The sequence below is a fragment of the Ylistrum balloti genome, unplaced genomic scaffold (assembly GCF_031769215.1).
Source record: "Ylistrum balloti isolate Yb309-2 unplaced genomic scaffold, AGI_CSIRO_Ybal_v1 Utg369624, whole genome shotgun sequence".
Classification (NCBI taxonomy): Eukaryota; Metazoa; Mollusca; class Bivalvia; order Pectinida; family Pectinidae; genus Ylistrum; species Ylistrum balloti.
The window spans coordinates 645,065-662,092 of record NW_026781893.1 but is presented as its reverse complement, the minus strand read 5'-3'; the positions used below and the strand labels follow the sequence as shown (position 1 = coordinate 662,092).

The 17,028-nt window shown below is 36.6% G+C and overlaps 1 protein-coding gene across 2 annotated transcripts in view; it reads left to right on the top strand.

Annotated features, from left to right (window-relative positions):
- LOC132550297 (sex peptide receptor-related protein 2-like) overlaps positions 1 to 16,391 on the top strand; it is a 58,939-nt gene extending 42,548 nt beyond the window's left edge. For both annotated transcript variants that reach the window (XM_060214353.1, XM_060214345.1), the window contains exon 2: positions 12,516 to 16,391. In XM_060214353.1, coding sequence (XP_060070336.1) covers positions 12,625 to 13,842 — 1,218 coding nt within the window. In that variant the 5' untranslated portion in view covers positions 12,516 to 12,624 and the 3' untranslated portion in view covers positions 13,843 to 16,391. The remainder of the gene's footprint in view (positions 1 to 12,515) is intronic.
- The last annotated feature ends 637 nt before the right edge of the window (positions 16,392 to 17,028 follow it).

Here is a 17,028-nt window from a genome sequence, read left to right as displayed (position 1 = left end):
CTGTGAAAAACAAGGAAAAGAATGATTAATAAATGCATGTGCTTTCTACTGCTTTGTTAATCTCTGCCATTTTGTGATGGAAGAAGGAAAAGAAGTTTTACCATGTTCAGTTACTTTTTATCAAACTGAATGACATCAAACTTTTTCACGGCAGTATAATTATAAAGTATGAGAAAAAAACTTTAATCATAATTTGTATTTCATGAATGCAAGGTCATAAGGTCACCTGAATTGCTAATTCCCAAACTAATTTATCAATAATTGCCATGTTTGATAAAAACATTGGTAATGCTGAAAACCTATTTACCAGCCCACAATCCTATCTTGTAAGGTAAGTTATGTAGTGACTGTCTGATTTCAGTCTAATCCTGATATACACATGTAAAATTGTATATTTCGGGTTTTTTTCTGCTATATTTTGCAGTTACATGTAATAAATCACGTGTATGTTGACAACAGAGCATTTTGTGTATAATTTACTATTTCTTTGATCTATAAAAGCAAAAAAATGAAGATTTAACAAAACACTTTCTCAGGCAAATCCTGATCTGAATAACTAATTTGACTTTGCTAATTTTAAGTATAATTGATAGTTTTAAATGCTTTTTTTTTCTGGTGTACTTCTAATAAAGTACAGTATGATTGATGATACAACACAATGAAAAAGGAAACAACAACTCTTTATACATGCACTGCTGGTTATATATGTCAAACATTTTGGTTTCTTTTCCTCACAATACATGTACCTCCCCCACAAGTCTTGTGTTGTCTGACTGGGCTATAATAGGAATAGTGCTTTGAATTAACAAATCCTCCCACCATTTGTTATAAGCCATTTAGATATAATTAGGATCCAGTAGATGTGAAATCACTTTTTAACGATGGCTTCAGACATCTAAGTCTGGAGGGGCACCTGTTAAAGGGGTAGTGTATTCATCAGGTCAATACTGATTCTGGCTGAAAGTGAAAGTAACGTACATGGTACTAAGCTAGCTGCTCACTGTACAGCAAAAGGTTACCTTCATATATGTGATGTATTCACATTTGCCCTTGAATGTGGTTTTGTATCATAATGTAGATATATATAGTATCTTAAATGAGTTTTCTTTACATATAAGATTTTATGAAACAGATCTTGGAAGTTTTTATTTTCATGAGTCTTACCAAGCAAGTATCAGAACTCAAAAAAAAAATATAAAAAGAAACAAATGTATGATAATTTTAATAACACAACTCAGATAAGTTACATTTTTACAGATTTTAAAGTCAAAATGTTGAGGACAAACTTAAACACAAGCAGTTATTTTGTTAGGCCATTTTCAATCCATGACATAATGCCATTGTCAGTATCATTGATTTCTGACTACCACAGCCGATAAAAATGCTCAAGGGTATGTAATGTTGGTGACATGTAAAAATATTACATTGGCAAATTCATTGGATAACAGGCAGATTATGTGACAAATATTACATGTAGAGAGCGGACCATTCAGCTGTTAGCTTTATAAGCTATCTGTTATGTCTGGGATATTTATGCTGACAACATATTACATAGCATATGGTACAGGTATCACATTAGGTGAGACCGATTATAATTAATACATTTTGTATTTTATGGATTTTTGAAGATTTATACAATGTGACAATCATAAAATGTTTCCCGGTATGTAAAAATGACCAGATTATTGTTCTAGTTCACAGTTATGAGAACAGATGACAGAAATATATTGCAAGTAATTTATGTTTCTGCCAATACCTGATTAATAAGCCCACCCATATATTTTATTGACCTGAAATAAATCTACACCATGACTTCAAGTAAGAAGTGTATTGTGTCTCCTCAGGTACAGTACATATGATGTGTTCTCCTACAATAACACCGACCATGTGTAGATGTGCATGCAGATATTTTCAGCAGACATTTTGGTTGCCATGGTAACCTGATCACTATACACAGGTTTTTTGTGTAATGGCTCCTATGATCAATTTCAACGAAGTTTAGTGTTGTGACTAATCAAATCCTATAATTTTACCTATTAGGTGTTTCCAGAACAATTACTGTGGAAACATAATGGCGGCCTTGATTGGTCAACATTAAATTTTTGTCCAATTATGCTGAAATTGATTATTAGAGTTTTCAAGAATGATAATTACAATGGTACTACACCATCTGATGTCATTTGGTTGCCAGAGTAGTCAAATAGGACCTAGAATTAGAGGTATCTTGTCTATACTTCTATCAAACTTGGGAAAATTTCAATGAGAGTAAACAGAAAAATTACTGGCCATATGTAAAAGTTAAGATATATCTATGTAATGTTAATTTTGCAAAATAAATTGTTGCCTTGGTAACTGGGTCACTATACAAATATATTTGTGTAGTGGCTTATAAATTTATGATATATGGTATGGTATATGGTATGGAGATCGGGAATGACAGGGGAATGAGACATGTGTCGAGGAAATTCAAGATGCATGGAGGGGTGAGAATGAGGGAGCGGAGGGGTGGGGATAAGGAGGGGGGAGGGGGTAGATTGGGTATCCTCAGGATGACAGCACTTGATATCAGTTTTTATTTGATTGATATTGACTGGGAATTCATTATATATAGTGTTTCATGTGAACATTCTTCCAACATACTCACTGTATTGCTGTATTGTATGCAGCTTTTCTGACCCCAGATGTATCACCATATTTTAATACCAAATCATTATTGTATATCCCAAACTTTTGTAAAACCATCTTGATCTTCTGAGATATAATTGCACCTAAAAATACTTTTTTGAGTAATTTACAAAGTTGGTATTTCCAGTAACCATCAAACATAATCAAAATAGCAGACTTTTATCTTTTATCAAACTGCACATGGCTTCAGCAGGTTAGTAATTATAGTACAACCATAGAAACGTGGAGTACGGGGTCCAGGAAAAATAAACGAGTGATAAACAACAAATCACAGCTACAAGATGGACCATAATACACACCTCTATATCATGGAGGGCTAAGGGAGCTGAGGGGATTATAACATAGCAGAGGGGTGGGAGTTAGGAAACACAGAAGGGCAGGGGATGGGGTTACGGATATTGTAAAACATAAGGTAAGGGAATGGGGTTAGGGATTATGTAAAACATAAGGTAAGGGAATGGGGTTAGGGATTATGTAAAACATAAGGTAAGGGAAAGGGGTTAGGGATTATGTAAAACATAAGGTAAGGGAAAGGGGTTAGCGATTATGTAAAACATAAGGTAAGGGAAAGGGGTTAGGGATTATGTAAAACATAAGGTAAGGGGATGGGGTTAGGGATTATGTAAAACATAAGGTAAGGGGATGGGGTTAGGAATTATGTAAAACATAAGGTAAGGGAATGGGGTTATGGATTATGTAAAACATAAGGTAAGGGGATGGGGTTAGGGATTATGTAAAACAGAAGCGCAGGGGATGGGGTTAGGGATTATGTAAAACATAAGGTAAGGGGATGGGGTTAGGGATTATGTAAAACATAAGGTAAGGGGATGGGGTTAGGAATTATGTAAAATAGAAGGGCAGGGGATGGGGTTAAGGATTATGTAAAACATAAGGTAAGGGGATGGGGTTAGGGATTATGTAAAACATAAGGTAAGTTGATGGGGTTACGGATATTGTAAAACATAAGGTAAGGGAATGGGGTTAGGGATTATGTAAAACATAAGGTAAGGGAATGGGGTTAGGAATTATGTAAAACAGAAGGGCAGGGGATGGGGTGAGGGATTATGTAGAACATAAGGGCAGGGGATGGGGTTAGGGATTATGTAAAACATAAGGTAAGGGGATGGGGTTAGGGATTATGTAAAACATAAGGTAAGGGGATGGGGTTAGCGATTATGTATGACGGGCTCTGAAACACACAAGAGTTAAGTGAGTAGGGTTTTTAGGGTCTGAAACACAAAGGACGAAAATGAGGGTGGGTGGGTTCTGAAACACAGAAGAGGTAAGGGAGTGGGTAAGAGGATTATGAAACACAGAAGAGGTAAGGGAGTGGGTAAAAGGATTATGAAACACAGAACAGGTAAGGGAGTGGGTAAAAGGATTATGAAACACAGAACAGGTAAGGGAGTGGGGTTTGGAGGGTCTGAAACACAGAAGAGGTAAGGGAGTGGGGTTTAGAGGGTCTGAAACACAGAAGAGCTAAGAGAATGGGTTGGGGGGCTCTGAAAATGTAGGTAAGAAGGATTTTGGATGGGTAACACAGGAAAGGTAAAATAGAGGGAATGGAGGGTAATGTAATACAGAGAAAGGGCTTGTTGGTTTGTATAACAGCGGAAAAGCCTGAGAGGGGAAACAGGATTTTGAGTAGTAGATGATGAACGATAATTAATTGAGAACTACCATGTAAATGATTAATAAAAATCTGGGTAACAAAAGGACTATTTTTAAGGTTATATCCTTGAGGAAAGCATTTAAGTAGGCAGAAGGAGATGAGAAGGTTAAAAGATTTTGTAAAGGGCCCTGGAGGAAGTGAGGGCAGGGGGGTAATGTTTAACAGAGAAATGGCCTTGGAGGGGCTGGAGGGATTTGTATAATGGAGGTTAGGGAGGAAGCAGAACGTCAGGTACCGAGGAGAAGGAAGCGGCTCGAGGGTGAGCATGAAGCAGCTGAAGTGAATGACTAAATATATATTACAGGACAGCTATAAATATGTAATGGCTTATAATGTATATACAGTAAGGTAGAGATTGTTTTAGCTATAATGAGGAAATTAGGTTGAAGTGTTTCTGTGCAAGTCACTGTGTGATAAGGGGAACATTTAATCTGCAGCATGCAGGCTGTGGAGAAGGCAGTACTTCAGTCCTTATGGGTGAGCTGAAAATTAATTAGTTATTAATTTTTCTAAACGAAATTTGAACACCAGGTAGATTTGCTAAGGCCAGTATGCTTGTAACTCACATATTCTTATGTGGCAGCACATAACCTGTTTTATTATCAATAGTCACCATTGTTAGCTGTGATATTTCATTCAGCATTCATGTCTTTAATTTGTGTTTGAATCATACATGAAATATATGTATTAAAAATAATTGAAGAGTTCAAATTTCCTTATAAAAAAAGCATGTTAGGTATGTTATGTGCATTTTAAGGAGACTTACAAATTATAGAATTATCCATTTTATTATACCTGTAAAATGATTTACCTCATTTTGCATAATTTAACCAATTAAAACATAGAAAAAGGCAAGAAATGTTCATGGTGTTAACACTGTGAGACTTATGTATGATTCACTATGTATAAGCTATAATCTGAATGAAATGCACAATATAACATTTACTCTCCACATACTATCACCTAATCTTAAAGTGTATTATTTTTAGAAATACACAAAGGGTGTGCCTTATTTTAGTTGGTATTAATTGTGAAGCATCATCAGCACAAGTGTATTTTATCTTGTTTTATTCAATTTCTAGTATAAATGTTTACAAATACAAAAAATATTAATATTCACTGTTAACAAAATAGCATGAAAGATTTAACTTTCAAAACAGAAATTGCATCTGTACATATTTTGTTTAATAGAATTGCGCAAATTATTATAATGTCAGTGATTTAATTTAAAATCTACATGACATTAACACAAAAAAGACTGAATACCCAACTCATTTGACAAATTATATATTAATGACATCCCTTTTAATTAAAGAAATATGACCACAGTGAGCTATAAATATTTGATAATTCCCCTGAGGTGACGTTGGAAGTTTCACTTTGGTGGTATTTTCCCTTTCATTAAAAAGACAATTCAGTGATATTAATTTTATTATGTAGTACTAATATGACATTGCAGTTCATAAATAATTATCATTGGAGATGCAGCTTCAAAGTCGATCCATCTTAGTAGCTCTTGATAATTATATATAGTCGTTGCATTGAATACATATTGATCTTATTGATGGAAAGTAAAATTTGCTGAACAGACAGAAGATATTATTGGTCAGTCATTATAACTGTGATATGATACAAACATTAGGTTTGAAGAGTCTGTGTATTATCTGTAATGGAAATTGAGGCACTAGGATGTGGACCTAGTGCAGAAACATGTCTATCCTCATCAATTATCCAAATGGCAGTAGAATGTCATGACATGGGATGAGGTCTCCAATAGTTCAGTGGTATTTCAAGGTAATTAGTTCGAATTTGGTTTAGATTGGTGAGTGTTCCAAACGTCTGGGAACCATAAACTAAATCTGGAAATCTCACACTTGAGTTATTGTAAATGGAATATACTACTGTGAAATGCTTCTCAATGACATTATTGCATGAACGAGGAAGGTGAAATGTGTACAGTCAGTTTGCCTGCTAGTTAGCTTGGCTACTTCCATGTCAAAGTTTCAGATGTGGACAGATTTTAACAGCGGCGATCTTACAGACTAAGACACTGCTTATAGAAGACTTATCTCCCTGTATTGTGAAGTCAGGGCAAGCTTTGGGATGAGATCTTTCATGCAGACTCCATTAAATAAAATAAAAGTGTTCTTAAATTTATTGTATTTGTATCTTTATATAAAATATCCCTTAGTGAGTGTATGACTTTTTCCATTAGCTGAAAACATGGACATGACTTTGATTCATATTTTTGTGTAAAACAATTTATGGAACAGATGCAATTGAGTCTCAGCTATTTTCCCTTTCTTGTTTAACTATATTGATCGACCTCCTCTATGAGTAATGTTTTTAAAGTACACCTGACTGAAATTTAAAGTCTATAATATCACTCTTTAATGTTAACCTTCCTATTGGTATTCCAACAAGCTGCTGTTTAAAAATCCGGGAGAAGCACAAACAGTATTTAAAAGATGAAGCACAGTTGAATATTGAAATTAAATAGTACAAGGCAATCAACATATCTCAGACAGGGAAATGAATATGAAATTATATAGGAGTAAAGATGTTTGTTTTGAAAACTGTGATTTACTAAGTGGATGAGCTAATCTCAAGTTTCACTTTTAATCATTTTATAATTTGTCCACTGTGTTATGCATCTTAATAAAAGCAATAACTGAAATCAATGTGTTTATTAGTTACCGTGATTTTATGGTTTGTAGGTACACATATGTATCATTTGTTTGTGTTAGAATATTTATTTCAGTAATGTTAGAATGCTGAAGTTTAGATTTGGAAAGTTTTGATGATAAGCACACTTGGTAAGTGTTGATTTCATTTCTGTCACCAATGTTAAGTGGTCTAAACTATGAGGAATTGTGATCTTTCTGTCATAAATCTGTAATTTTTATTCTCAAGTAAAGTTTATAGTAATACATTCTTGTTCTAATTCGTTTGGATGTAGGTAACAATGAGTTTGAATTACTTCTTAAATCATGTGAAAAAACCACACCCCTACGGAAACTTAAACAGGAATGATTTTGATTGTAAACTTCTACCTACTTGGATTGAACAAAATTTACTTGGGAAATGCGTTGATGAAGCTGATGCTTACTCTTTCTGAACACCTGGTCTTATTCACCTTGTACTTTATCTTTGGTTTTATTGTTTCTAAGTTTGAATGAAGTTTTCATTGTGGATGAATAGTATTTATATAGAATCATTTATATTTCAAACATGTCACAGCTTATGGTTTATACCCAGAATAGTCTTTGTACTGACTTTATGTTTCAACCAAAGGAGTGTCACATTGTTGGACATGATCTCCTAAATTTGTTTATGACAGGTCAAAGAAGGTGGAACCAAAGCCTGACCAGAAAACAAATTACATGTACAAAAGTTGATTTATATAAGTTAGTCAAGACATGTATTGATTTATGTTTGGATGAAAGGTTTAGAGATCAGACAAGGTCCTCTGTGGATGGCATGGCCATTGTGTTCTTTAAATGAAGTTATCAAAATTCTGTATAATAAACAGAAGATTTGGTACTGAAGACATTAGGGTAGATCAACGGAACATTGAATTAAACACATCACAGGAGGCGTGACATTGTCTTCAGTATAATTATACCAAAGTTATTCAACATTAACAAGTGCGATGTATGGCTGCCTTGATTAAGGAACTTGAAGTGCCTTTTCTAGATTTCTTACATGGAGTTTTTTTGTTATATATATATTTATGTCATGCAAGCTAAATATACACAGACCAATATCAAGTTTTTTCTTGTTAACCTTACAAATGTAGATGCTCATCATAGTCATAAATATGTTCTTTGAAACATTGTATGTCTAAATGTAATTTTTAATTGGATATTGGGTTTCATTTGCTGTATCTTTGATGGGTACATTTGTAACATGTAAAGAATTAAATTACTGTTTTAAATGCTGAGGTGATGATGTGGAGGGGAGTAAGAAAGGAAAGAAGAGAGAAGAAACAAATATATTTGGAGAAAGGGAAACTAGTGAATGATAGAATGGAAGAAAAACAAACAGTTGGAATGAAGTCAACCAATGATTGGTGAACATGAAAAAATGGAGGGGTCAGGTGAGAAAGTGAGAGCAGTCACTGGTGATGGTGTGAGACAGTGAGGAGAACAGTCACTGGTAATGGTGTGAGACAGTGAGGAGAACAGTCACCTGGTGATGGTTTGAGATAGTGAGGAGAACAGTCACTGGTGATGGTGTGAGACAGTGAGGAGAACAGTCACCTGGTGATGGTTTGAGATAGTGAGGAGAACAGTCACTGGTGATGGTGTGAGAAGAGAGAGCAGTCACTGGTGATGGTGTGAGAAGAGAGAGCAGTCACTGGTGATGGTTTGAGATAGTGAGGAGAACAGTCACTGGTGATGGTGTGAGAAGAGAGAGCAGTCACTGGTGATGGTGTGAGAAGAGAGAGCAGTCACTGGTGATGGTTTGAGATAGTGAGGAGAACAGTCACTGGTGATGGTTTGAGATAGTGAGGAGAACAGTCACTGGTGATGGTGTGAGACAGTGAGGAGAACAGTTACTGGTAATGGTGTGAGACAGTGAGGAGAACAGTTACTGGTAATGGTGTGAGACAGTGAGGAGAACAGTCACTGGTGATGGTGTGAGATAGCGAGGAGAGCAGTCACTGGTGATGGTGTGAGAAGAGAGAAAAGTCACTGGTGATGGTGTGAGACAGTGAGGAGAACAGTCACTGGTGATGGTGTGAGACAGTAAAGAGAACAGTCACTGATGATGGTGTGAGACAGTGAGGAGAACAGTCACTGGTGATGGTGTGAGATAGCGAGGATAACAGTCACTGGTGATGGTGTGAGATAGCGAGAACAGTCACTGGTGATGGTGTGAAAGAGCGAGGAGAACAGTCACTGGTGATGGTGTGAGACAGTGAGGAGAACAGTCACTGGTGATGGTGTGAGATAGCGAGGAGAACAGTCACTGGTAATGGTGTGAGATAGCGAGGAGAACAGTTACTGGTAATGGTGTGAGATAGTGAGGAGAACAGTCACTGGTGATGGTGTGAGATAGCGAGGAGAGCAGTCACTGGTGATGGTGTGAGAAGAGAGAGCAGTCACTGGTGATGGTGTGAGACAGTGAGGAGAACAGTCACTGGTGATGGTGTGAGAAGAGAGAGCAGTCACTGGTGATGGTGTGAGACAGTGAGGAGAACAGTCACTGGTGATGGTGTGAGAAGAGAGAGCAGTCACTGGTGATGGTGTGAGAAGAGAGAGCAGTCACTGGTGATGGTATGAGACAGTGAGGATAACTGTCACTGGTGATGGTGTGAGAAGAGAGAGCAGTCACTGGCGATGGTGTGAGAAGAGAGAGCAGTTACTGGTGATGGTGTGAGACAGTGAGGAGAACAGTCACTGGTGATGGTGTGAGAAGAGAGAACAGTCACTGGTGATGGTGTGAGAAGAGAGAGCAGTCACTGGTGATGGTATGAGACAGTGAGGATAACAGTCACTGGTGATGGTGTGAGAAGAGAGAGCAGTCACTGGTGATGGTGTGAGAAGAGAGAGCAGTCACTGGTGATGGTATGAGACAGTGAAGAGAACAGTCACTGGTGATGGTTTGAGATAGTGAGAAGAACAGTCACTGGTGATGATGTGAGACAGTGAGAACAGTCACTGGTGATGGTTTGAGATAGTGAGGATAACAGTCACCTGGTGATGGTGTGAGAAGAGAGAGCAGTCACTGGTGATGGTGTGAGAAGAGAGAGCAGTCACTGGTGATGGTGTGAGAAGAGAGAGCAGTCACTGGTGATGATGTGAGACAGTGAGAACAGTCACTGGTGATGGTTTGAGATAGTGAGGATAACAGTCACCTGGTGATGGTGTGAGAAGAGAGAGCAGTCACTGGTGATGGTGTGAGAAGAGAGAGCAGTCACTGGTGATGGTGTGAGAAGAGAGAGCAGTCACTGGTGATGATATTAGACAGTAAGGAGAGCTTTCTCTTGTGAAAAACGGCGTAGACTATGCAGCTGATGGCGAGGAAATGGAGCCATCACTTGTGATTAAATAAACATAGTCACTGGAAATAGCAAACAATTATTATGAATTAACGGGAAAAAGATAATCATGATTAGAGTGTGATAAATGGGAGATAGATTAGGGGATCAGAAAAGTAAAGAACACAATGATTGTTAATCTTATTTTGAGCTTTGAAAAACATCTATTTCCTTTATCGTGATAATGATGCTAGCTATTTGTGTTCAAGATAAAATTCTCAAATAATATTCATACCAAACAGATGAATATCATTTGGAGCATGAAATTACTGATAATAGTATCATAACGAGAAGAAAGCTTTGACGGTTTATAAGAGTAATCCTTAACCTAGCGAGGGTGGTGAAAGGGAGGGAAGCAAGTAGTGAAAAGTACTTATGGAACGAAACATAAAGGGGGATTTATAGCAATGAGGGGTAGGCAATCACAGGTGAAAATGCTTGCCAAGATATGGGGACAATAGTTGATAAAAACGTTGGTTGCAAGACGACACTTCTTGGTGAGGGACAATTGGTAGTAAATCGTGTATGTCTGAACATTGAATTATGACATTGGTCATATGTAGAAATGGTAGGAGACAAAAACTGAAGCGTGGTTTGGGAAAACTTCGGAGAGAAAGTGATGACGATATTTGTCTAGACATAATCATAAGACGCACACAAGGTTATTTACTTCGGGCTGGGACAGGTTTAAAACAACATGGATCCGAGGGTGAAGAAAATCAAGCATTCGAAATGTTGCTTTAAACGAACACTGGATAGCAGAACGTATTGGATTTAAAATTAATATGTTTGTAGAGAACGATGGTCGATATTCTGTACTTCACAGATTGTGGAATAGGGGGAGTAACCTTGTCTAGATAAATTGGAGTTTGAAAACATACCTCTAGTTTCTTTTTTCTATTATCATTTGAATTTCGTTTCAAGTACCTTGAAATCTTTCCATGTTGTGTTTTTTTTTTGTAAATATGTAGTTACAAGGGTGTTGTGATCGGCAAAAACATATCTCCTTTATGCTTATTATAATTAATACCCAATTTAGAGCTGCGCCTAACTTAATATCTCCAACGCAATCAGGATTTAGCATATTTTTCATCGCTGCACTGATATCTGTGTATAATAAAGTTTAGGTGTATTTACATTGAATGACGGTCTATCAACACCACATAAGCCTATCTATTTACTTCAGCGGCAGATAGGTTTATCTCAGCATGCTGGAATTATAATTTATTTTTTATTTCTTGTCAATGATGATATGTGTGCCGTGTTAGCCCGATACACACGAAGGTGCATGTCGTACGTGATAGTGCGTGGCAGAATGAGGTTCCTCCCAATATTTATCGGTCCCCTAGTAATAGACAGACATTGAGTATAATTACCGCTCTGTTCTGTCAGAGTGTTGGTTGCAGGTTTTCGGCATTAAAAGTGATATCAAGTGCAGTATGAAAAGAAGTAACAGGACTCATTCTACAGAATACCAACCGACAAGCTGAGATTATGGTGATCAAAGGCTTGTCATTTTATAATCTTTGACCTCAGTCTAAGTACACCATTCCTGGGGAGTTCAACCAATGAAACCCAAGAAACTACACATTAATCAATTTAAGACTTCAACTGGTCATCATTTAATCAGCTATAAACCTTATCTAGTTGTCCATTGATTATTTCTTAAATTCATCTAGTCGACGCCATTTCTAGACTTCACTCAGTCGCCATTTCATTATTTTTAGAATTTATCTAGTCGTCAAATGATTAAATTAAAACTTTATTTAGTCTTTAATTGATCCAATCTAGACTTCGTCTAGCCGTTCATTGATCAATCCTACATAGCGTCTTGCTTTTGATCAACCCTAGATTACAACTCAATTCTAGTTGATCAGTCCTTGACTTCACTAAGTCATTTGATCAATTCAGTTGTCAGCTGTCAATTGTGACCGTAATCAAAAATTTCAACAAAGCAACTTTAACTTCTAGATTTCAATCCACTGGAATTCTCACTGCTAAGCTCTAGAGCAGTAAAACCATAACTAACCCAAATATATAATATATGATTTTCATCAACAAGACGTAACGATGTAATTGTTGCTGCACTGATTTCTCTGTCTGTAATTGTAGGTTCGTCGAGAAGATGCTCGCTAGACCTGGCACAACGCAGTAGAACAGAGCAAACATCGCACTGACCATCCCAGTCGTTGACCATAAGATCCCCAGATCATTACAAGTCATGGATGACATTGACCAGCTAACTTACGACGCCCTGGTCAATGGAACTTTCAACTGGACATCGAATGACTCGTATTTCTTCTGGTATGACTACGATGACCTGCCTTGTATGTACGCATCAGATTATAAGAATGACTCAACATCCACCATGCTAGGGAGTCGCCCAAGCTACAACCTCCTGTTCAAGGTACTTTTACCTATCATCTGCGTGAGTGGCATCGTCGGTATCATCCTCACGGTCATGGTTCTTAGCCGTAAAAACATGTGTACATCTACTAACTGCTACTTAACGTCTTTGTCCATCGCAGACCTGGGCTTCCTTGTGATATTGTCGACAAAGTTTCTGGAATATCGCATTGTTGGCTACCAGTTCCACGTATTTGATATATATTTCACATACGCTCAGATATTTCTTCACACATTCCTCCTGGCCTCTGTCTGGTTAACAGTCATGCTTGCCATTGAACGTTATATAGCTATATGTCATCCGCTGAGGGCTATATCAATATGTACAGTTCGTCGGGCTCGCATCATCATCGTCGTCATTTTTGTCTTTTCCTTCTATTGCCGTATTCCAAACTTCTTTGAACATGAAATCAGAACAGTGACGCCATGCCCAGGCTCTCCAGAGTTTCGACACATAGTTCTAACAAAACTTGGACAGAACATAACTTATAAAATATCTTATGCGTGGTTAGTGGACTGCATCATCTGTGCTATTCTACCTTTTATAGCGTTGCTGTTCCTCAACATCAGATTGATTATAGAAATCCGTAAGTCTACAAGATATCTGAGATATCACCTAGGCACAGACAGTAGCATGCAAAATGCCGTAAGTAGTGAACAGCTTAAGATCACCATGATGTTGATTAGTATCATTTTTGTGTTCTTCATTTGCCAGGCCCCTTATGTGATAACGATAGCGTACAGAAATATCCATCAGTATACCTCGCGGACAATCCTTCGTTCTCTCACCATGGAGATCGTAGCAGATGCTACTATTTTCATGCTTGCGCTCAAATCCGCAATCAACTTTATATTATACTGTTGGTTCAGCGAAAAGTTTTGGAATACATTTAAACGTTCGTTCTGTATTCGGTACTGTCTGCGACGCTACAATAGAAGACGTCATAATGGCCATACGGTTCACTCGGCAGACCAAATGGGCAGTCAAAGTGCTCGGAAGGCTTCTTGTATGACTAAAGACACCATCTGTTGAACACATCATCTGTAACTGGCATTTTTCTGGTTTCAGAAAGAAAAACAGTGGAGTGGTTGAAATGTTTTCCTTGTGTTTATGTACGGAAAACTAAAAATTATGAACTTAGTTCCATATGTGCAATAGTATCGTATCTTATTTTGTCAAGATTTTCGCGAATTCTTATTTAACACGGTAAGCAGTGTTACGTGTTGAGTAACTGTACATATTATGTGTAATTATATTTGGAAAGTGATTTGTTGATAATTATTATTATGTTACAAAGCAGGATACTTATTCTTGTCAATAGAAAAAAAATGAAAAAAATACAACATATTTCAGAGTAATCTGACTTTTTTTTTTTTAAATTTTCGAATTCTGAAAAACTTGACTGACTCTCTTTGCTTAACGAGTATAATACATTATCATTGTCAGGTGGTTGATGTTACCAACCCATAACGGAGCATGGCTGTGCTATTTTTTTAAAGCAAGTTTTCAATTTTATGAAATTGTTGCAATGAAAATAGAAATCCGATATTACTTTGTCATATGTTTGTTATTTTTGTGAAGGAAAATTTTTTCACCATATGAATTATATCTTTGTCGGTTAGAAATGTATTGTCATTCTTCTTGTCCGTAATTTTTTGAATTTGTTGTCTCTAAATTTTAAGACAAAAGATAGTCATTGTTAAACATGGTTCACTGATGTGATTTGTTTCCTCCAACTTGTACCAGTAGGTACATGTGCACGTTTTTTGCTTTACATCATGAAAGATAATATCTAACAGATATGATGAACAAAAAAATCCATTTCGACAATTTTTATTATTGAAACATTTGCCAGCTTATGTAGAAATAAAACATCAGCTTATTAACCACACGTATAGTCTTTGATGGATGCGCGTTCGTGAGAGAAAACAAAGTAACATTGATCGTTATGCTATCTTTTCTCGGTCAATCGGGAGATAGAAACACCGCCCTCTGGATGGAGGAATTAGGGGCAAACCTTTAAAGTTCAGATTGTGATATCTTTAAACGTGGAGATGATTTTGATATAAATCAAAATTGAAATTTTTAGTTTATAGGTCACCTGGTCTCGTAGTAACGTATTCTGATACTCTTCATCCGGCGTCGTGTGTCCGTAAACAATTTAACACTTTCGATTTCTTCTTAAAAACCCTGAACCAATTTCAATGAAAATTTTGCAGAAACCTTCCCTGGCCTACGATGAACCTAAATTGTTAATCATACAATCCCCAGGGGCTGATAAGCGGGGACTAAAAATGGTCAAATTGACTTAAATCTCAAAAATCTTCTTCTCAAGACCCAGATATGGTAGAATCAAATGCATCTCATGAATGAAATCATCTTAAGGTGCTTTACCAAAATTGTGAATTCAAGGCCCCAGGGTCTCGCATATCCCCGTAGGGAGGGGGTAAAGTTCACTATACATTATATAGGAAAACAAGATTTTTGAGCATGATTTGTTTAATTTTCCATTGGAAATATTTCAGACCTGGTTAGAATTATGAGTAAATGATGACGGCCTCTGGTATGTCAATCTTGATCCTGACTAACCCCTAGGGGCTGATGGGCGGGGACCAAAATGGATCAAATTGACTTAGATTTCAAAATTATTCTTCTGAAGACCTAGATATGTTAGAATCAAATGCTCTTCTTGAATGGAAGCATCTTTAGGTGCTTTGATTATCAAAATGAGTCTCACATTTCTTTCTGGGGAGGAATTTTTTTTAGACTTTACTGCAATTTTCATAGAAAAATGGTATTTTTGAGCATAACGTTGGTTATTTCCCACTGGGAATAACTTTGTATGAATTATCAGTATAGGATGACAGTTTTGATGGTATGTATTGACGCTGTCTATATTCAGTGTCACAATTTCTGTTTCATGACACTTGATAACTATCCTTTAACCTTCATATTCAATATTGCTTACCTCAGGTGACCGCCAAGGCCACTAGGCCTCTTGTTCTAGGTCATTATGCCTCATACGTTCAGTCGAACCTCGATGTCTCGAATTCGTAGATCCCGTTTTATTCGAAACGTTTCGTTAGTCCCCGTCAAATTCATACAAAATATTTGAAATCACTGCAATTGAATAAACGGGTTTTCCCCCACGGAGATAACGAGGTTCGACTGTACATGATAAGGCTACTTACTGGTTGTAGCTATGCTGACAATAAGAACACGTTGTCGAAGTAAGTTGTATTATAAAATGCATTGCTACTATAAAAAAAGGTAAATTGGAAATATTTTTCTTAAACAGTGAAGTATGTGTTATTTTCTTATTTGTAGACGAATATAGAATGGATTATACGTTGACACATTGAAATGACATGTATTTTTGTGTTCGTTCTGTAGGAAGTGAAACCCATATTTTATCAAAAGATGTATTTATGTAGATGGAAAATTATTGTGATATCTTTTTGTAATGATTTAACACTATGTAAGTTCATGTAAATGTATCGCTTGATATTATGTTATGTAGTGAAAATGGCAAAATTTCATTAAGTCAATAAAAATAGAATAAAAACAAGTATTCAATCTAATCCCTGCGTTGTTGATATGTTCTTAAATGAACAAAACGGGAAAATCATTTGATATTGCTAAGCATCTGTTGGATGTTGGCAAAGTATGTGAAGAACATTAAGCCGAAGTACACATATTAAGTCTGACCAAAAACAATGATAACTCCCGATAGTATCTTCCTGTTGAAGTGATGTAACTGTTGAAATGTCATGGAGACAATACACATAACCCGCTGTGTTCTATCATAACTTCATTCAAAATGACGGGTTAGAAAAAATACCATCTTACCAACTCTAATAAGCGAACGGTAAGATCTAGATGATTATTTTCATCAGAAAAAAATGTTACCGATAACGACAAAGAAAGTACAGACATCGCGAAAGAGTCTTACTTCAATGAAACATTGAATAAAAGGATTATTCACAGGGAAACCTCTGAAAACGTTGAACGAAAAGACCAGGCGTTCCGGAGTGTGAGCGCTTTCTGTTTCATCAATGACATCCGCAATATAAGTAAGTAATGTCAAGTTTCTAAATAAGATAAAAACCAAGGGACCTCCAGGTATTGAAACTAAGGCATCAGGTTTATGTCATGCCATTACTTTAAGGTGACTGATCATCACCATGCATTAAATCGCCAAGTACACGAGCCATTGAA